Source organism: Anarrhichthys ocellatus, unplaced genomic scaffold (genome assembly GCF_004355925.1).
Source record: "Anarrhichthys ocellatus isolate YVR2014 unplaced genomic scaffold, GSC_Weel_1.0 scaffold156, whole genome shotgun sequence".
Taxonomy (NCBI): Eukaryota; Metazoa; Chordata; class Actinopteri; order Perciformes; family Anarhichadidae; genus Anarrhichthys; species Anarrhichthys ocellatus.
The window spans coordinates 147,806-169,309 of record NW_022280186.1 but is presented as its reverse complement, the minus strand read 5'-3'; the positions used below and the strand labels follow the sequence as shown (position 1 = coordinate 169,309).

General features: G+C 42.1%; 1 protein-coding gene across 4 annotated transcripts in view; it reads left to right on the top strand.

Moving 5' to 3' along the window:
• nbr1b (NBR1 autophagy cargo receptor b) overlaps nucleotides 1-21,504 on the top strand; it is a 57,647-nt gene that overhangs the window by 26,394 nt on the left and 9,749 nt on the right. For 3 of the 4 annotated variants that reach the window (XM_031877945.1, XM_031877947.1, XM_031877946.1), the window contains exons 6-18: nucleotides 1,307-1,384; nucleotides 1,510-1,772; nucleotides 3,834-3,959; nucleotides 6,246-6,452; nucleotides 7,480-7,639; nucleotides 9,704-9,787; nucleotides 9,973-10,158; nucleotides 12,168-12,281; nucleotides 12,881-12,956; nucleotides 13,042-13,152; nucleotides 14,339-14,509; nucleotides 18,629-18,883; nucleotides 20,641-20,824. In XM_031877945.1, the coding sequence (XP_031733805.1) occupies nucleotides 1,307-1,384; nucleotides 1,510-1,772; nucleotides 3,834-3,959; nucleotides 6,246-6,452; nucleotides 7,480-7,639; nucleotides 9,704-9,787; nucleotides 9,973-10,158; nucleotides 12,168-12,281; nucleotides 12,881-12,956; nucleotides 13,042-13,152; nucleotides 14,339-14,509; nucleotides 18,629-18,883; nucleotides 20,641-20,824 (2,015 nt within the window). The remainder of the gene's footprint in view (nucleotides 1-1,306; nucleotides 1,385-1,509; nucleotides 1,773-3,833; nucleotides 3,960-6,245; nucleotides 6,453-7,479; nucleotides 7,640-9,703; nucleotides 9,788-9,972; nucleotides 10,159-12,167; nucleotides 12,282-12,880; nucleotides 12,957-13,041; nucleotides 13,153-14,338; nucleotides 14,510-18,628; nucleotides 18,884-20,640; nucleotides 20,825-21,504) is intronic. The other variant, XM_031877948.1, reaches the window with a different exon arrangement.

The window sequence follows — 21,504 nt, the reverse complement described above, 5'->3', positions numbered from 1 at the left end:
ATATATGTGTATACATACACTGCCACCTCTTTACAATACATTGAGACTCTTCAAACCTTTGGAGTAATCTGAAACATCTAAATGGTTCACTCGGTAACCTCTTTGCACCCCTTCATTAACGAATACATGGAGCATTTCATGTCTTCTCATTATCATAGTTCTTGTTGTCAATAACTCAATGAGCTCCATAACGGAGTCATTAGAGCTGTCAAGAGTTTCCATATACACAAACAAAATTTAGTAAATCAGAAACTATACAAAAATGTTATTTCATGCTCATTTTGTCGTGCATACCATTTTTTTGAATATTTGAAAATTGAAATAAGAAGTTTCTTTAAATACATCCGTGGAGCAAAGACAAAGCAGCGTGATGAAGTTTACAGCTTAAAAGTCTTGATTGGTGCTGGTTGTGTCTAGGAGAGCAGAACTGGCAAAGACGGAGAACCAAGGCAAGTCATACTGAACTAGATAAACAGCATATAAGAAACAGGCTGGCCGTGGTCTGCCGAGTTATTGTTAGTTAGTTGGTTTGCTCTCTCATTACAGTAACATCACCATCAGTGCTTGACTTTGTTGGCCTGCTCTCAAACTCTGCACTGACTTCAAAATGTAAATTTCCATGTACAGTGTCATGTACTGAGTCATGTATTGAGTCATGTACAGAGTCATGTAGTAGTACGACTCACTGCAGTACAGTGCAATGCTTTGCTGTTCCGCTCAGCTGTCAGCATTCACACACATTTTCAGCAGCAAAGGCATTTTCTGGTCACTGGCATTATTATGTCATTAAAATCAATCATTGCAACTTAAAAGGTTTATCTAAATCAATAACTTAGAACTGTTATAGTGCTAATAGACTGCAGCTGAGTCACTTTGTAGAGTGTAGGAATGATGACTAAATGGGTCCAGTTGGCGGACAGTAGTGAGCTTGTTGACAAGTTGTCAGTTGATACTTTGAGTTTTGCTTTAATTCCTTAAAATGTATCACCGAAGCAATAAGAAAATAAAAGCACATTGAAAGTGCTCTCGGATTGATATGAACAATATTCCCCTTTCTTCTCCCAGGCGTGCATGAAGTGTGAACTTCACATGCAGCAGGTTACGCGTGTGCAGCATAGCATGGTCATGCTTCACATGCTATAGTGTATTAGTGTGGACAATATGAGAAGAAGACAACATGATTTATTGAAGAACTGGCGGATGAAATTACAATGAAAGCTGTATGGTCATTTACATTGACAATGATTTATTAAAGATGTTAATATGCATGTTTTATCTAATGAATATCATAACTTGTGTTGATCAGGTGATCTTGAAAGACATAAAGGGCACCAAAGAAGAAGACAAGACTCCTCCAGCCTGGTTCACCTCTTACATGGAGAAGGTAAGAACAACCTGATGGAGGGGAAGTCTTTCTGACACATGAGCTGTGAACCAATTCAACAGCACAAAAACACTAAATAAGCGCTCTCCTCCCATCTCCCATCAACCCCCCTTTTATCCCTCCAGTTTAAGGACCAGGTAGTCCGTGAGGCGGTGGAGAAGATCTGCCGGGAGTTCTCTGGACAGTGCTGCATTCACAAGCCCCTGGGGGGAGGAGGAGGAGGAGCAGGAGCAGGAGGTGGGGGAGGTAGAGGGGAAGCGGTAGGAGGAGCAGAGGCTCAGCAGGTCCCCGAGGTTTCCTCCTCCACTCTGCCTGGAGCTCTGTCCTCCTCCTCACCTCCCTGCTCCTCCTGCCGGGGGCAGACCACGGGAGGAGGCTACCAGTGCAGGTATGTGCTATCGGCAGCTAGCCGGCTATCACAAGTCACTTTAAATGTAGTGCTGGAACTTATCTACTTCTCCAGACTCATGCTATACTCTCCAGCTGATCTGCAATCATTCCACATCTCTGTGTCCTTCACTTTGTTTGTCTTGCTGTGTGCTGGGAGAAGAATGAATGAAGTGAATCAGCTTCTCAGACACCAGTTTGCATTCACACTGCTCCTGAGTGCTCAAACAACTCCAACAGATGCAAACAATGCGGAAAATGTTCTGAAAACTTGATTGACGGACAAAAGTCTCAGGGTCCGTGTGTAAACGAGATGGACACAATGTGAGCTCGTATTTATTTTCAAAACTCTTATTTTGAAAGAAAAGAATGCGGACTGTGAAGAGGCCTCAGGAGAACTCTACTGATTCAGCATCACAGTCCTGTAACCAAGCATCCGTTCAGGGATCACCAGGGTTGACCAGGGATCACCAGAGTTCATGCCACTTTCAATTTATGAAAAATGGAAACCGATAAATGCAGTCAGTTAACATTTAAAACTCAAAAAGAGCTGAGCAGAACTCAAAGGAGAGGCTTCTCACCACTGATCCATCCTAAAGGTCAGGTGTGCCTGAACTGGAGCACCTGGAGTTGTTGCTAATCTTCGGGTGAAGTCCCTTCATGTAAATCAGCAAGTGGCTGGCAAGCAAGACACAAGAACGTAGCATGGGCCTCGAGTGGAGTGGAGTGTAGCATTTATTCACCTACAAATAAACACACTTGCCGATGTCACGCTGTGCTTGCAGTACACTGCCCTAAACCCCTGACATGTAGGCAGACACGTATGTGACGAGCTCGCAGCATAACTAATTGATGTGGTGGAGACTAATGCTTTGTTCGTACTAGCTGCATTTTTCTCTAAGACACCAGAGGGTGTGTAACACAATTTAACTGAAGAATCAAAGAGACGAGTGTGACCCATAGACTGTAGGTGTAACGGCAAAGAGCCATAAATGAACCTCCACAATGACGAGGAGGGATAGTAATGATCTGTAAGTTCACATTTCATATTCATGGTCTACTTTAAATTCATAATTCATGTTCTTTGTATAGCCCAATATCACCAATCACAGATGTGCCTCAGAGGGCTTTACAACCTGTACAACACATGACATCCTCTGTCCCAGGACCCTCACAAGGGAACAGGAAGACCCTTCAACGGGGGAAATAAATGGGAAAAACCAACCAAGGAGGGGTCCAGCAGTGCAATAGGTATCATGAGTACAGAATGAACAACATAATACAATTACAACATATGACAGAAATGATACATATAGTGAGAGAAGTCAGTAGTCAAATTAATAATTGCAGAAATGATAATATAATCGGTCAATGATTGGTTAACGAGGGTCGGTTAACAGTTAGAAAAGAAAAGACAAAATTAGCGTCAAAGTTGATGGCTGACCGGTGCATTGGGATATTCAACTCTTCTGTTTGAGAGGATGAAAAGAAAGGTGAGGAAGGAGACACAGTGTATACACTACTCTACTCTGGTGACTGTGGCTGTAGCAGGTCGTCCTTCAGTCAGAGGATCCCGGCTCCTCTAGTCCATGTGTCCTTGGGCCAGACACTTAACCCCAAGGTGCTCCTGTAGCTGTGCCTACTGTGTATGAATGTTGTATGAATGTTAGAGAGTCCTGATGGGCAGGTGGCACCTTGCATGGTAGCCCTGTCATCAGTGTGTGAATGGGTGAATGATGACATGTAGTGTTAAAGAGCTTTGAGTGGTCGGACGACTAGAAAAGAGATGTACAAGTACAGTCCACTTACCATTTACTACACAGACATGTGTTCTTTATCTGAAACTTCAGAATGGATTCAGTTCTGGTTTACCTGAAAGGTCTGACGCCAGCTGCTCTGCTCATCCTTCCATTTGACTTGAACTGCAGATGAAAGAAGCAGCCTGTCTCAGTGGACAGTGATGTGGACTCTAAGGTATTTCCTGCCTCTGTTTTTTTGGAATTCTCTCATCTCTCTCTCTCTCTCTCTCTCCATCCGTCTTCTTCCCTCTGTCTCTGGTCAGTGTGTGTACTTCCTGTACTCTGTGCGAGCCCTGCAGCTTCTCTCATGATCCCAGTCACAACCTGGTGAGAGCCAGGACTCCTCTGTCCATCCCGGAGCACGGATCACCTGCCCCAGACCACAGCAGGTATGAACCTGCCATCTTGTTGGAAAGACATTGTTCATACTTTTAAATAGTAGAGACTAGAGTTTATTTCAATGGGTTTTTGGTTAGATGGCTGAAATAGAGTCTGTGGTTAACACAAGCTTAAGAGCATTTAACATTCTGTCCTACGATAAAGACCATACCAGTGAATACACCTCTCATGAATTTATAAGCTTTTACAGCTTTTAAAAAAGGTAGTGGCTAAATGAGACAAAAAAGTGTCATCATGCCAACGAGGGGATGCTCAAGCTCATGCAACCATGAGGTCATCTTATCGCATAACATTAGCGTTTCACTTCTGCCGATTGTGTCCAGGCTTCAACAATTATAAGTGTGGTGATCAGTTGTAAAGATTATCTTGCTAAACATAGTGTGTAAGTATCATAAAATTGTGTTTACCACAGAGCTCATTTTCTGCAATAATCTCAAATCCAATGGAAAAGTGGAGGGAAGCGGTGCGATGCTAACTTCTGGGTTGGCCAACAAAAAACTGTCATCTTGCAGCGCTCTATTGGACAAAACTCGGCAAATAAAAAGGAGGGAAGTCACAAACGTTACATGGGCTATGAGAGACGGGAAGCAATCCACAAATGTGCAAAAGTAATTTCATGTGAACAAATCGCTTCGTAAATGCATATATATCACTTTACATGTAAAGCTATAGAACATATATGAAATGATGTGTTTACAGAGTCATTTATGCAAATTGCTCTGTATTTTTGAAGATATGACTTTACATAATACAGATAAAAAAATACATGTTTGTGTATAGTGATGTATTTTTGGATCATGGTACACATCTTTGGATTGTCTTCTGTGGGTTACAACTGTTAGAGTCCAATATAAAGTAGCATAGGATTCCACCGCTGATTACTACAGAACTAAAGAAGAGTTTACAGTCGGTGTCAGTAGTGCTAATGTCAATGTGATGTTTATCATGCTGATTGTCTTGAGCCCTATTTACACTGACTATTATTACATGGGAACCTCCAGTCATTTGAATAATTGTGGAGGTCGCACCATGTCCGTAATTTGTAAAGATAGATTCTACCGACAATTACGAATTTGCAGCAACAGCTTTTTGCAGTTAATGTAATTTTTTCATATTCATATTCTTTATCGCTATTAGTCCAATTTAGTTCGGTAGAAGAGTGAAAATGATGCGCCAAAGGCCTCCTTCACTGAGAACACACACAGAAACACTAGGCTAACGGGGAACGTGGGACCCGTTATCTCTGGAGTAAATATGATGTAAACAGGTAGTAGAACATTAAGTAAGAGCAGTATAAACGTTAAGTGACATCCATACATTAGTGCGCTGCAGGTAAAGTGTTAGGTGATGAGCTCCGTATGCTGATTCAAATATAGATGCTTTATGCCTGAAAGTATAACTTAGATATTCAAATAAATACTACATTAGCTGACAGTCTGTACTTTTGCCAAAAGTACTGACTCCAGCTTAAAGGGATAGCTCGGGTGTTGACTCCAGCTTAAAGGGATAGCTCGGGTGTTGACTCCAGCTTAAAACGATAGCTCGGGTGTTGAATCCAGCTTAAAGGGATAGTTCGGGTATTTTGAAGAGGGGTTGTATGATCAGTGTATTACTACAGTGTACGGCGGTTGACACGCCCCCAGCTTAGAGAAGCAGACAGCAGTATACGCACGGAAGCAAAGTAATATTCTGCTGTTGACTGGGCAGCAGAAAAACAGACTTTAGAAAGGCCCGCCTAAAAGAAATGAATATCTGTAAGCTATATTTAGAATATTTGACCTTGCCATGAGACAGCTGTTTCCCCTCTCGGAAACAGGGAACTGAAACTGTTGCATCGATCTATGCTCTCGCCAAAGCCACCACACTCCATTGGGGCAAAATAGAAATAAAAAACGTACCTTGCAGAATATGGCAGTATGCCTCGATCTGTTAGTTAGTTAGTTAGTGTTATTGTGTGGCTTATTTTGGGGAATCCAAACTAACCAACACATACTAATGCTGACTGTGGATAAGTACCTGATACCACCACACTTCAAAACACTATCCATTTAATGTACGTCTTTTTATGTCATTAAATGGACGTACATTAAATTAAAAAACTAACATAACTGAAAAAAATGTTAATGAAGTTTATATATATAAAATTGTCATGCTAAAAGCAGATCTATTGAATGCGGGACACTTGGCTGCGGAGGTTGTGGTCGTGGCACATTTGATGTTTTAAGGGAGTCATTGTCGATGTGGCACACTGGCTCCAACACTGGTGTCCCTTCCAGGTTCTACAGGCGAGGTGACCGCAGTTTCCGAAAGGCGGAGAAGCAGCGGCTGAAAGCAGAGAAGCGCCTGCTGAAAGCTGAGGTCAAGGAGATCCGAAAACAGCTAAGAATGGAAAGGCGGGGCCTACAGTGGAGCTCCTCCCACAGAGATGGAAGCTCCTCCCCTGTCCTTCTGCAGCCTCGAGCCACCCAGCACAACAGCCCTGAGTAGGTTACTAAACATAACATGCTCCAAACTAGATCGGTTATAACATACCAAAAAGATCATTTCTCAGGTCTCAGTGAATTAAAAAAAATATTCACTAAAAGGTGCAGCTCAGTGATTCTCAAGCAGCGTTATTTAGTATTTGTAATCATAGAGGATTGTGGAGTAGCTCAAAACAATGTGAAATAATATAAATAACGATTCAAATAGAAATAATTGTATTTATCCAGCTATAAATGAGCAAGCAAGCACAGAAGTGGAAAGCATATATGGATAAATGGTTGAAATAGATGGCTAAAAGTAATAGATTAATGTGAAAGATAGTAGATGGTGAAATAGCTACAAATAATGTAAAAACATTTAAATAACTAGCTAAATGTAATATGGATAAATGGTGGTGTCTACTTGAGGGCCATGGCGGTACAACTGGCAAAAACAGTTTGGGAACCGCAGTTTTAGATTATGCCAGGAACACATTTCAAATAAAGTGTACTGACTTTAACAAATATCCAATTTGATCTTGGAGCCACTGGGGGCGAACGGAAGAACTTGTTCGGACGCGTGTTCTATGCCTCAAACAAATCACTGTCCAGTGCGCTGTATCTCTTTCCATCCGCTGATCCATTTATTCCGCTGCACATTGACACCAGATCATTAAATCAGCATTGTTCAATCTTACTTGTATCAATGCATCTTAATTGCTTAGTAACAGAACACCGCAGGAGAGGACAACGCATTGACATTCCTCGCCGACACTGTCAAAAGCTGTTGGCTTCCCGTCCACACTCCTGACTCTCATCACCGGGCACTTACCTGTATGCACTTTTAGGTCAATGCGCCACCCTGTGGCAATGTCAGAACTGTATGTTCTTGTGTTTCCCTCAAAGATAAAAGAAAACAACAAAACTACATTATGGCTCCAACATAAAGATTAATTTAAATCTTCTGGGATGTTAAAGAAGTTATCAAACCTGGTTTACAATTCAACTCAAGATGGATGCATGACTAAAGGACTTTATTTCTGCCCAGGCGTCCAAAGCGTCCCTGTCCCCTGGTGGTTCCAGCCATGACGGCTGCATTTCTGGACGAAAACCTTCCCGATGGAACCCGACTGCGTCCTGGGACCAAGTTTATCAAGTACTGGAAGATGAGGAACACTGGAACAATCTGCTGGAGCGCTGACACAAAGGTACTCTTCTGTTGCCCATTCTACTCTTCCACAAGTATGAAGTGTGTCAGGTGGATTAGAACGGTAATGGAGGGTCTAAAATGGAAAAAGGTCGTCATCTGGGGAGAATGAATGGGCTCGGTTGATATCATATCGAAGTCTGTCAACTTTTTGTGAATACAAATAAAAATTTCAATCCCTCAGTGGAGCTGGTCAAAAGGTCAGAGCATCAAGAAGTATATCATCTTCTGGAGACCAAGTAGTGGCTCGGCTCCAGTGATGACTTTGTTTGTTGGTTGGTTGGTCAGTCAGTGAGTGTGTGTGAGACTGGGCTTTAAATAGTAGGTGCCGCAGAGTGGCAGGTGAGAGTGATTGAGCTGATGAGGTGGGTGAGAGTCAGAGGGTACATCCCAAGTCTCTTATTTGTCGTTTCCTCGCTCCTCGATTCTCACTTGAACCGGAAGTTGTTCTGTGCCGCCATATTGACGGCCGCCCCAAAGCTCTTATTTAGCTCTGAGGATCGAGGATGGAGGAGGGAGGAGGGATCTCTGAGGAGCCATGATCGAGGACCCACGAGAACAGACTTCAAGGAAGTCTTTTAACGGCCGATACGCCCCCTCATTGTTCATCAGTCATGTGATTGGACGCTGCAGCCAATTGGACTGAGATTTTGTTCAACATGTAAAAAGTGAAGACGGATCACAGATCAAACTCAAGCTTTATATTTGATTAGTTTTCTGATTCAACATCTGGTTTAAATAAATGTTCATTGTAGACTGAACAACAAAAGGACCACAAACAACTTTCTTCATTTATTAGAAAGATTTGTGTTTTCATGATCTGATATTTCCCTCAATAACTTTTATTATGAAAACAATTAAAGTCAGAGAGAGCTGGAGACTAAACACGTTTTACATCATTCCTGAGTGTTTGATGAGTTTTATCATTTAAGAGAAACAATAATCATATTCTGGGTTATTTAATAATGACGCCACAGTCACAATTTCAAAACGTAAATAATTCATAAATAAGACGATCGCATTCCTCCGGTAGAAATGGATCCTGTGCTTATAAACAGAACACAGGACACAGTTTGTTAACATACTACAGAGAGACACACCTCTACAGTGGTGATTACTGTGTGTTTTTATTAGTTATTAGTATTATTAGTTACTATTATTAAGTACAGTGATCATGTGAACAGACACAAACTTATCAAAAGTCTCTCCAGCTGTTAAAGCCGACTGACAGCTGATCCAGCTGTGATCAGCGGCCGCCGTCATCAGACACAGACGTCGCTTCACGTGACGCAATTGAGGAAAGGACGTCTCATGTCTCTTAAAACATAATTCCTCGTTCCTCTCTCCTCACATGGTTTCCTCCATGCATCCCTGGTGGGAGGGACTAAGACGCAAGGAAAGGACCCAAGTGAGGGAAACGGGAATGCAATTAAGAGACTTGGGATGTACCCTTAATTGCATCCCCGTTTCCCTCACTTGCGTCCTTTCCTTGTGTCTTAGTCCCTCCCACCAGGGATGCATGGAGAGACGCAAGGAAACCATGCGAGGACGTCGCTTCACGTGAAGCGACGTCTGTTTCTGATGACGGCGGCCGCTGATCACATCTGGATCAGCTGTCAGTCGGCTTTAACAGCTGGAGAGACTTTTGATAGTTTGTGTCTGTACACACCACTATACTTAATAATAGTAACTAATAATACTAATAACTGACAAAGAGTATGTGATCTGTCTTCACTCTGGTATGAAACTCTAGTCAGTCAGTCCGATCGGCTGCGGCGTCCAATCACATAACTGATGAACAATGAGGGGGCGTGTCGGCCGTTAAAACACTTCCTGGAAGTCTGTTCTCGTGGTTCCTCGCTCATGGCTCCTCAGAGATCCCTCCTCCATCCTTATGTATTTTAAGGCGTCGGAGTTGGTGATAATTATCTGTGGGTTCGTCACTATGAGTGACACCTTTCACTTAATTGCTCACTAAATTATTGATTTATACTTTTATACTGTAGTCAAAGAAAGTAGCATTGATCAATGAGCATCATGTTTGGTCTTGTTTTGTTCCCTGCAGCTGAAGTTCATGTGGGGAAACCTGGCGGTAGGTTCTGGGGACCGTTGGAGAGAAGTGTCTGTTCCCTTCCTCCAGCCAGGACAGGTCAGAGGAAGCTTTCATTTACACCTATTATTGGAAATATACCCTGTAGGCTACTTGTCATCCTTCTTGTTGTCTCTTTGTACCACTGAATCCCGTGGTTGTGTTCAGCACCATACTGCTCTGTGTACAACATATCACTTCTTTCTTCACATGTTGATAACACTTCATGTTTTCTGTTTGCCCAGGTTGGTATAGTGAGTGTGGCGCTGTGTGCTCCTGCCGTAGAGGGCTCCTACACCTCCCACTGGCGTCTGGCCCACGCTGGAGAGCAGTTTGGACCCCGGGTCTGGTGCAGCATCGTGGTCGATCCTCTGGCCCCAGCGCCCATGATGGCTGATGGGATACTGGTGTCACCGTGTGTCACGCCACAGGTAGAACGGATGTGTGGATGAATGAAAACGGGAATCTCATGACTTAATGCTTAAATCAATAGGGTCACGCTCTCGAGCTCCAGGCTCCACCTCCGGTGCTGGGACCCATCTCATGTGTTATCACATGTGCTAAGGTGGAAAATAGCTCTTCTTTATTAAAGCTGACATGCTGCTGTATAATGCAAGTATTTTATCACGCTTATCGTTAAAGGTATGATATGCAGAAATGTCCTGAATATAATGATATGATCATCACTTGTGACACACTAGAAGTGTGTGGTGGTGTCTGTATCTGCGGAGACCCTGCCCTCTGCCTGTATTTTCCATTTTCTTCTTCTTTTGCTGTGTTTGGGACGTTTCTGGACGGGATGTAGGGTGCCCTTCAGAAGCCTTTATTCAAAATCCGGCAACTCTGCACCCTCCCGCGGGGCTGTTAGTAGGTGTGGATGTGTTTATTTGTGCTTTGGAATGTAACCACCGCATTACAATCTCTGATTTCCTGCTTTGTTCTCCCTATGGCCGCTTCCTCTCTTCATTCACTCTATAGCTCGCTCGACAATCACTGTTCTCTCTCCTCGTTGAGCTCAGGAGGAGGAGCCAAGTTTGAATGCTGTGTTTACAAACACCAACCAACAATTGTAACATATTATACCTTTAGTGAATATCGTGCCATGTCCATTGTATCATGTGCATTTGGATATAACTATAACTTCTAAAGTTAGGTTACGTAATGTTAAGCAGCAAATAACTTTGACTAACCTGAGTTTGTTAATGTTAGCTAGCTATGCTAATGTTGTTAACAAACGTTAACGTTAGCACAAAAACGGGAAAAAAAGATTAATGTAATCATTTCAAAAACTTTAGTTTGCTGACGACATTAGCCTAACTAACTAACGTTAACAAACTCATACATTTCGTACAAGTTATTTGCTGCTTAACGTTACAGTTATAAAGTTGTATTGTTGGTGTTATTGTTGGAGATTGTGTGGCCGATTCAAACAAATCAACGCATGCTATGGTTGGGATCTGATATAAGCAGGTTTGGTTATTAGCAATTATCAAAAATGACTATTAATATTTATAGAATTATTAATATTGATACATTTATGTATTAGGTATTATGGGGCACCACAAACGCTAGAGCAATGAGCATCACAAACGACTTTCATCACAATACATATACAGAAATAATGCAGAGAACTGTTCTTTAAAAGGCACATAAAGTGTTCTACTCTATTACAAGCAGTTCTGAGCACCAAAACTCGTACAATAATGGGGCCGTTGTGTCGTCCGTCCGTGGGTTAATGGCAGCTGATCCTGGTATGGCAGTGGATGAAAACAACAAGAGTCGACTTATTTAGAAGAGATTACATGGTTCTTTTTTTTTTAAAGAGAGCGGGTCGTATAAATTATCCTTCTCTTTGGTGAAAGCTGGTGGTCTATGTCTTCCTTCTTCAGGCAGGCTGAGACTGCTAGTTGCATAGTGATCTTTAAGTTAACAGGATCCAAAAATGTGGTCCAAAGCCATCCATCAAGGCTGGGAGTCTGCCTCGGTTACTTAAAGACACAAACGTTTGTTGACCTCCTGTAGCAACTGATGTTGCAGTAGAAAGGCAGGGATCACAGCATTCTACTTTACATTTTATATCCTTGGTGAGACCTCCGCCAATGGGAGCTCAGGACCTGATTTCAAACCACATCTCACACTCAGATTTTCAGGATCTGGTGGGATTTTGGCTTTGTCCCATTGTTTAGGCTTTTGCTTCTGCAAGTAGGCCTTTGCGTCCAGGCTCATAGCTCTAAACAGGAGGTTCCTCTTTACCCCACCTGATGATCGTCTCTGGCATACACAGTATCAGGCGTCACGTCCTTCTTCAAACTCGGGACCATAAAGGGTCCAACGGAGGAGGTAGGCCTAAGCCTGGAACTCTGCAGCTAGACCCTTCTATGGATTATCAGAAATACACACTGATACATATACAGTACAAAAGATTTGACTTTGTTTGCAGGGTAGGAACCCAGTTGTGAAGGATGGACAAGCCAGTGCAGCAAGGGAGCAGCCACTAATGTCAGTGGACCAAGAGGAGTACTACATCCCCTCTGTGGACCTGCTCACTGCACAGGTAGTACAATCTGCAATCATTACCTTTCTGTACACTTTGCACTAAGGCCGCGGAAGCCAATGGGTAACGACAGATCACCCTTTGACGTAAGACGATCATACACCAGCATGTTCTTTAATGTATTGTTTTATAGGTTTATGAAATTGCATAATTACACTTGAGCAACCTCATAATCACAGTCAAACAATCAAATTGTTGTCTAATATTTAACATACATACAGTGGTGGTAGAAGTACTTGGATCCTTTACTTTTCATACAAGTAGCCGTGAGCACAATGTAGAAAGAACCAAGTGAAAGTCCTGCATTTCAAATTCTAAGTATTGTAAAAGTACAGATGTATAATTCCAAAAGTACCAAAAGTAAAAGTAGTCATTATGCAGATTGGCCCTTTTCAGAATCATTTATTCATATCATATATATTGTATTACTGGATTGTAATTGGTGATCAGTGTGGAAGGATCCCAGAACTCTAAACAGGAGCTGCGATATCCTGACTTTGAATGCGTAGTATGGGTCTCCTAACTCCTGAAACACACCCTCCTATATCTCCCATAATGTAGCTCAAAGGCACTTTATTATCTATCTGTTCATCTCTCAGGATCTTCTATCTTTTGAGCTGTTGGACATCAACATCGTCCAAGAGTTGGAGAGTGTCCCAAACAACACCCCTGCTGGTAATAAGAGTTCTTCTAGTTTGCAGTTGCTTAAGGGAGCTTGTTGGTGTCTTTAGAGACCTGACTGACGTTTCTTTCCATCCAGACGTTACTCCGTGCATGTCCCCTCTGCCTCAAGAGGGCCACCTGCAGGACAAGGGCAGTCCCTCTCTGGCTCTCATCCAGGAAGAAACAGAAGTCATCAATAGCATCATGGGTAAAGTAGTTTTCTATTCAAAGGTTTTTAAGGCTCTTGATAAAGTTTTGTTGATAAGTTGGTAAATGAAAAAAAAGTCTAAAATGGAGCAAGACAGCTGAGTGACAGCTGAACATGATCTGAGGCCTCATTTATCAAAGCATGGCCAGAACAAGTTGAAATGTTTAACGTGTTAACACAGAAGTTTGTATTTATTAAACAGATATACTCGCACCCTAATACAAAGAACATGACACATTTCACCTGTTCTACATCCATGCCATATATGGTCAATACTTCCCTTTGGAAGTCCAGTACCCTGAACCTCTTCCAAGCAGATTAAAAACATTTCAGACAGAGAGAGAAGACAAGGGATGTACTGAGGCAGCTGGACAAGTTCAAGTGATAGAATGTCCTTCTCTTCTTGTTGCTACTGAGGACCAGCCTACTTCTTCATATAGTCTTGGTGATAAGTGCCATATTTATTTATCTCCTGTAATGAAATGCAAAGCACAACGAGAAACTGCACGAACTGGTTTAAAGGTGGAGTTTGCAGCATGAAGATAAATTCTACAGTCAAGCACAGACCTGATGGTTTCATCTTCACATCCTCAAGACAGAACCATGCTTAATTCTGATATGCATTTGATTCATTCAGTTGGCCTGAGTGATACCTGGATGTAACACTTGTCACTAACTGATCCTCTGTGTCCCTTAGGCCCTGTTCACACCTGGCATCTCTTTCCCTCTATATGCAAATATAAATGTACATGATTTTCGTTTTGCCAAATGCATTGTTCTTTAACCAATGAGAGGCAGCGATGCACTTTGTAAACCACTGATCCGATCGTGCAAGACGCATTTTAAAACCAAGTGTAAACAGGGTGTCATGCTGAGAAACAAGATTAAGTAAATGCATTATGGGCATCATTTCACTCTGAAAGACATTATTTCCTTGGTTTCCAAATAACAGCTGAAATGCACCGCATCATCATTAACAATCTATCAATAATAAGTCCATGGTGGACGGTAGAGTTCGTTTGTGTGTCTGCATAGGAATCGCTTTTCCTGCGATTCTACCTGCAGACCACTGGGGATTGTTGGTATTTATGGTCAGCAGTGGTTCTCAATGTATGCAAGAGGAAGAACCTGGCACTGATAAAGGTCTAACAGACATAACATCTGTCCATCTGCTACTGGTCCACAGATGTCCCTCATGGGGTGGGATCTGGAGCAGAGGGGGGCGGAGTCCTGGCTCAGGAGGAAGGGGAGGATGACATCAGCGGGACTCAGTTTGTTTGCGAGACTGTGATTCGCTCAATGACCCTGGAGGAGGCCCCTGACCGCGCCCCTCTGAGAGGGTCCCGCCCAGAGCCAGGTAAACATCAGTCAGCAGGGTTACGGCTGTAAACTTTTAAACGGAGAACTTTTTTTTTACTTTGTTGATAAGACTAGCAGTAAAAGTGTAGAAAAATGAAACTGAATAAATGAATCCAGCATTGTGAGAATGTAGTGTACGTTTCTTCCAAAATCTTATCATTTTGGAATGTGGAACAAATGCATATCTACATATCACAGCCCTGGATAGTGACCTGATAGAACCTGGGCCTTCAGGCTTCCTGGACCCAGCAGCTCATGAAATCCGTTATTGGAAAGTATGTTGAAAATATGAACTCATTGGATGGTAGGCAATGTTTCTACATTCTGATCTTTTGTGTCACATGAATTCAGTGGAGCCATTAGCTTTTACTTTCCACTGAACTCCCCCCAATTTACTCCAAGTTCCTGAACTTGGAGTAATAGTTTGCGTGTTTTGAATTGTGGTAGTATGAAGTACTTCTCCATAGTCAGTGTATTACCTACAGTAAGGCAAGGGAAGTATATTTGTATAGCACATTTCAACAACAAGGTAATTCAAAGTGCTTCACATGAAACCATTAAAAGCATCAAAACATAAGGCAAAAGAAAAGGAGATTTAAAAACAATTAAGAAACATTCATTGAAACATTAAAAACAGTCATTAAAACACTAAAAAGCAGGGTAAGAAATAAAATACAGTAGTAAAAAGCAGAAATGCAGAAATGTATTAATATCCTTGAATGTGGTTCAATTAAAGGCAGCAAACAGAAAAGTTTTCAGTCTTGATTTAAAGGAGCTGAGGGTCTCAGCAGACCTGCAGCTTCCTGGGACTTTGTTCCAGATACTATGTGGAGCAGAAAAACTGAACACTGCTTCTCCATGTTTAGTTCTGACTCTGGGAACAGGAAGTAGACCGGTCCCAGATGACCTAAGGGGTCGGGATGGTTCATAAGGTAGCAGCACATCAGAGATGTATTTTGGTCCTAAACCATTCGGTGCTTTGTAAACCAACAGCAGGATTTTAAAGTCAAGTCTTTGTTGGACAGGAAGCCAGTGCAAAGACCTCAGAACTGGAGTGATGTGATCCACCCTCCTGGTCTTAGTGAGGACTCAAGCTGCAGTGTCTTGATATGGCTGTTCAGGTTGAGGTCTGAATCCAGAACTACACCTAGATTTCTGGCTTGTTTGTGGGTTTTAACATCAGTGATTGAAGCTGAGCGCTGATTTTCAATTGTTCGTCCTTGGTACCAAAAACAATTACTTCTGTTTTATCTTTGTTTAATTGAAGAACATTCTGGCCCATCCAGTTGTTGATTTGTTCAATGCAGTTACCCAGCCCTTGTATGGGATTATAGTCCCCTGGTGACATAGTTATGTAGATTTGTGTGTCTCCTGCATAATTATGATAGCACACTTTGTTGTTTTCCATAATCTGAGCTAGTGGAAGCATGTAGATGTTGAACAGAAGAGGCCCCAGTATTGAACCTTGGGGAACACCACATGTCATTTTAGTCAGCTCTGATGTGTAATTAGCTACAGACACAAAGTATTCTCGGTCCTTCAAGTAGGATTCAAACCAGTTAAGTGCTGTGCCAGAAAGTCCCACCCAGATTTTTTGTCTTTCTAGGAGTATGGCATGGTCGACCGTGTCGAATGCAGCACTGAGATCCAGTAATACTAAGACTGAACTTCTGCCATTGTCTGTGTTTAAGTGGATGTCGTTGAAAACCTTAACAAGAGCAGTTTCAGTACTGTGGTGCTGTCCAAAGCCTGACTGGAAGACATCAAAGCAGTTATTTACGGCCAAGAAGTTGTTCAGCTGTTGGAAAACCGCTTTTTCAATTATTTTACTTAACAATGGGAGGTTTGATATTGTTCTATCATTGTTCATTGTTGCGGAGTCTAAACTAGCCTTCTTTAGGAGCGGTTTAATAACTGCAGTTTCTCGGGCTTGTGGGAAGACACCTGAGAGAAGGGATGTGTTTACTATTTGTAAAAGATCAGTGGTCATGCAGTTTGAAATATTTTATAAAAAGTGTGTTGGTAGAATATCCAAGCAGCAGGAGGATGACTTCAGATGTTGTATAATGTCTTCTAGGCTTCTACGGTCGATTGAATGAAATTGTGTCATGATATTTGAATGGATGTTATTTAGAGAAGGGGACAACACACGTCCTGTGGTTGGTGTGGAGGCACTGACTGCTTGTCTAATTTTCTGAATTTTGTCAGTAAAAAAAGGAGGCAAATTGATTGCATGCCCAGGTGGATTGGAGCTCAGCAGCTACCGACACTGGAGGGTTTGTTAGCCTGTCGACGGTAGCAAATAAGGCGCGTGTATCGTTACTGTTTTTGGTTATGATGTCAGAGAAGAAGGACTGCCTTGCACTTCTAAATTCCAAATTATAATTGCGAAGTCTCTCTTTATAGATGTCACAGTGAACCTGGAGATTTGGTTTTCGCCACCTGCTGACCAGTAGAGGTCAGCATGCTGCCAGCTTGAAGAAACAGAAAAGAGTTTACTACACAGAAGCAAAGCAATGTGCTGCTGTGGATGGGAATGTCAGCAAAACAAATGTCAGCAACCTAAAACAAAAGCCCTCCAAAAAATATCTATATCCGTTAAAGAGTACACTATATTTAGAATGTTTTCACTGCATCACCTTATCGTTTTATCGACGGGGAAGTGAAACCGTTGTATCCATGTATGCTCTCTGTAAAGCCACCGGACCTCATCGAAAAAAAGAGTCATTTTAATGGCAGACGTTGAGCTTAGTTTGTTTGACTTTCACCTTTGGCACGCAGTGCGCTCCAGCCATAAACACGTGACAGACTTTAAATTATCTTTTTCAATATAGTCTATATCAGAAATAACTTTTTTAAAAAGCAATTCTCCACTCTATAAAAAACTCTGAAACATATTATTCGTTTTGGCGATTGGGTTACAAAATGTAGGCTAACACTTTACAGTCACGATGAACAGCTGATTTGACAGCAAGCAGACAAGTGTCTTATCTGACCCATTTTCACTTTATTTCTCCCCACAAAGTTATTTCTGATGTAACACTGTCTGCTCTCTGTCCACGTTACCAGACATGGAGGAAAATAAATCATTCATCAGTTACGTTAACTTACTTACTAACTATCCGTTTATGAAATGAAATCTCTCTAACCCCGAGAATATGCATGAACATTAATGTTCTGTAAGAGTGTCATTCAACAGTGTAACGGGACCCACAGCTGAAGAAATGCATCATAAGCCACAGAACAGCGCATCGACCATTGTAAATAAATATAACATGTTCCAACCATGTAATCCACCAAATCTCGCTTAAAAAACAGTGTATGTCAAAGTAGCTTTTATTACATAGGCATTTCAAAATCCACTGTCGGTCAACCTCTAGTTTTGGGTACTTTTAAGCTAAACTAGAGAGTTTTTGACCAGCAGTAAGGTCAGTCCAGTAGCTCAAGTCTTTCAGCGAGAATTCAATCCAGCACCATCTTTGAATTTACATGGCTTGTTTTGACTTGAATGGAAGAGAGCTCTCTCTGTTGCAATCAGTCCTTTTTTCTTACTCTAAACCCAAAAGACATGTTTTCTATCCTCCTTCGACATCTCTGAACCCATTGCTTACTGTCATGTGAGTTAGTATCTTTTACAATTTGGGTGAGTTTTGCAAAAGCCTGAGTGACTGAACTATAAGGTCAAATCAAATAGCTAGTATCATGGCTGGTAAACAACTATGAATGTATGATGAGTCACCCAGGACAAGTATCTTTAAAATTTGGCTATGGCTTTGTTAAATGATGAAATATGCGGAGTAAAGGCCTCTCTTTGGACTTTGGCAAGTCAGTACAGATTCGATTCACTCACTCACTTTCACAATAAAAGCCCAAGACATACAATATTCGCAGATGAGCTTTTGGATTTTTGTGTATTCGCCATGCTACAGATCAATGTGAAGACAAACAGTTGAAACCCTTGTGTAAACTGCTCTATATTTGATTCTTGTGTTCAGCTCCAGCATTATTTCAGACTGGAGTTGTGTACTCTGCCTGCTGCTACATGAGTTTGCACGTGATTGAAATAGAAACCTATTAATGTACAGTATTTAACAGTGGACTTCCTGTTTGCCCCCAGTGGTGCATCCGGCTGCTCAGGGAGGCTCATCCTCCTCTTCCTCCTGTGTGAAAAGTAAAACAATGAAATCCGAAGAGAGTGCAGACAGCAGCCCCAGCACCTCTAAAAGCCCCCTGAAACCACCGGCTACACTGAAAGCCTCCCTGCCGGCTCCCCTGTACATGGCCTTGACTCTGGGACCCGGCCCCAGCTCTGCCCCGACCCCGCTCATTGCTCCGCCAAGGTCCTCCACACTGCAGGAGCACACAGCCACAGGTGACAGCAGAGAACAGATGGGTTGAGCTGAGATACCATTTGACATCAGATCATAACAACAGTTCTTGATTGGACCATTTTATGTTTGGCTAAACATGAGTAAGCACATTATTTTGATTTGATAGTTTATTGCAGAGGTGTGGACTCGACTTGAGTCATGAATCTGATGACATCACTAGACTTGGCGCAAGTGCATTTAGGACATGTCCAACTCCAATGTTGTTAAATGGTAAAAGTAAAACACAAGGGGCAAAGGGGTTATGTTTCAACTCTTTATTAATCATAGGTGCGTTGTGGGCGTAATATGAATCAAAACAGACCTCAGATTGTCATCTCCCATTCCTTTTAAAAGCCAGGTGCGCCTGTAGCAGGTGGCAACCTCCAGTTCTGAAAAGTGAAGCCAATCCAGAAGTGCCTTAAACTTGCATTCTTTCTAATGGCCATCAGGGGGGGCAACGGCCAAACTCAAGGTCTCAAAACGGCAGTCCATAAACCAATGGGTGACACTACGTCCACTTCTTATGTACAGTCTATGACCTGCACCGGCCGCATCACTGTTTAAATAGTGGACTCTACAAATTGGCAGGTTTTCTAGCAGTGAAAATGTTGTTTATGAAAAGCTTAACGGCAGCAAATATGGATTGAAAAGAATATTTGGTTGGATAAAAGCATGTTGGGAATTTCGGAAATGATTAGATATATATTTTTTTCAATCAACTTTCGACGTTTCACAAAACTCTGGAGTTATGGGAAATGTGTGGATCACACAAATCTGAATCAATCCAGCACAGCCACAACTGGAATCTAAACCAGTTGATAGACTGATGAACCTCAATGAGTCTCAGTAGAAGCTGAGCAGCATGAACAGCTTTACCCAGTCTTCCAGTATCTCAGTGAAGCACAGAGTGAGAGGTGATTCAGATCAGGCCACATGCTCAGAACAAATGGGGGTCAGTGTTTCACCTCTACTACTGGGTCCATGCACACTACATGCAATCATCAGTTAGAAATAAAAAAGCAGACTACTAACTAGCAGCACGGCAAGAATACGCAAAATACGACCGAGACCTCCTGAGAACTAGTCAAAATAACACTGCTATCTTATCATTTCCACTTGTGGCGTCGGCCTACATTCTTTCTGATAGAAATACAAAAGATAACGTTACATCCACAGTACTCGATGGTGTTATCATACCTCTTCATAAATGTCAGAGTGGTGCCTGCATGTTTGTCTCAGCTGTTCAACTTATCCTCATTCAATGGTTCGTAAGAAGTTCCTCCTTATTTTCTGTACAACACAACTGTCAACTTCCGTCTTCAGAGGAATCAACTTACTTAGGTTTGTCAACAAAACTAGTTAGTTAGGTTTAGGATTAGATTGTGTTTTGATTTAAAATAAGTATGCAAGTTACATAATCGATACATCAACGTTGACTCATCGTTTCCCGCGGGGGACTTACAGCGGTCTCCTGAGTGAGGAAGAGTGCTTTTAGTTTACAATCTGACACTAAATATTAGGCCTCATTAATAGTACATAGATCTGGAAGTCAGCCAACATTTGTTAAAGCCAATTTAATGCCTTTGCACAGCTATTACACTCCGCCATACATCTGTTCGCAACTTGATCATGTTTAACAACTCTAAACAAGGTCTATAGCCGTAATCTTGTTTTAAGAAATTGCAGTGACACAGAACTGTGCGTCCCTGGTGGTACTGTTAGCCCATGGAACTCAGCAGTATTCTTGATCCCAATACAGTTGAAGGTGAGGAGTCCCACATGGAGAACATCCATGTGGAGAAGGGGCCAGAGGAGGAGAAGGAGGGAGGGAAGAAGAGAGAAGGGACAAGGAGTCGCTCCTCCTCCACCTCCTCGGAGGATTACATCATCATCCTCCCTGACTGCTTTGACACCAGCCGGCCACTGGGGGAGTCCATGTACAGGTACGTGACTAAAGCGGTGGTCTGGGAGCCGGGGATGTGTATGAACAGCTAACAGACCATGAGTAATTATTTGACAAAAAATGTATCGGATTAGAATCACAGACTCCGCCTTATAATTTAAAATACATAATTAAAATGACTATGAAGCAAGTCTTTCTGTGTGTGGTGCAAGTCTGTCCCTGGTGTTTTTTCCTGACTACAGTTTAATTCACCTGTGTTTCTGACCGTGAGTAGCCATGAGTTGGGCATGTGATGCCTGTATGTCATGTGTTGTGGAAAAATGAGGAGAAGAGACGGCGAATTGAAGTTGCAACCCAGCAGGAAGTGTTTTAATAAGCACAAGCCAACATTCAACAAGTTCAACAAATCCAATGTATTACTTCTTACAGCTCACTATTCTAGTCTAAATTCACCCCCCTTACTTCACTTTCCACCAATCAAACCAGTGGGTTGAACCACAAACGGAGCACATCTGGTCTCCTCACTATGTCATGCTCTCATGTCTTCATCTGGGTCAAGATAACCTTTAGTCAGAACACACGATTCATGTACGGGAAATGTTTGGATACAAATTGGAGTGATGTATTACAATTTGTCTGGCGTGCCTTAATCCCTTTCTAAGAATGTTTTTATGTAACCAAATGTGTTCAATATAAGTTATATAAACCGTTGTCTTATGA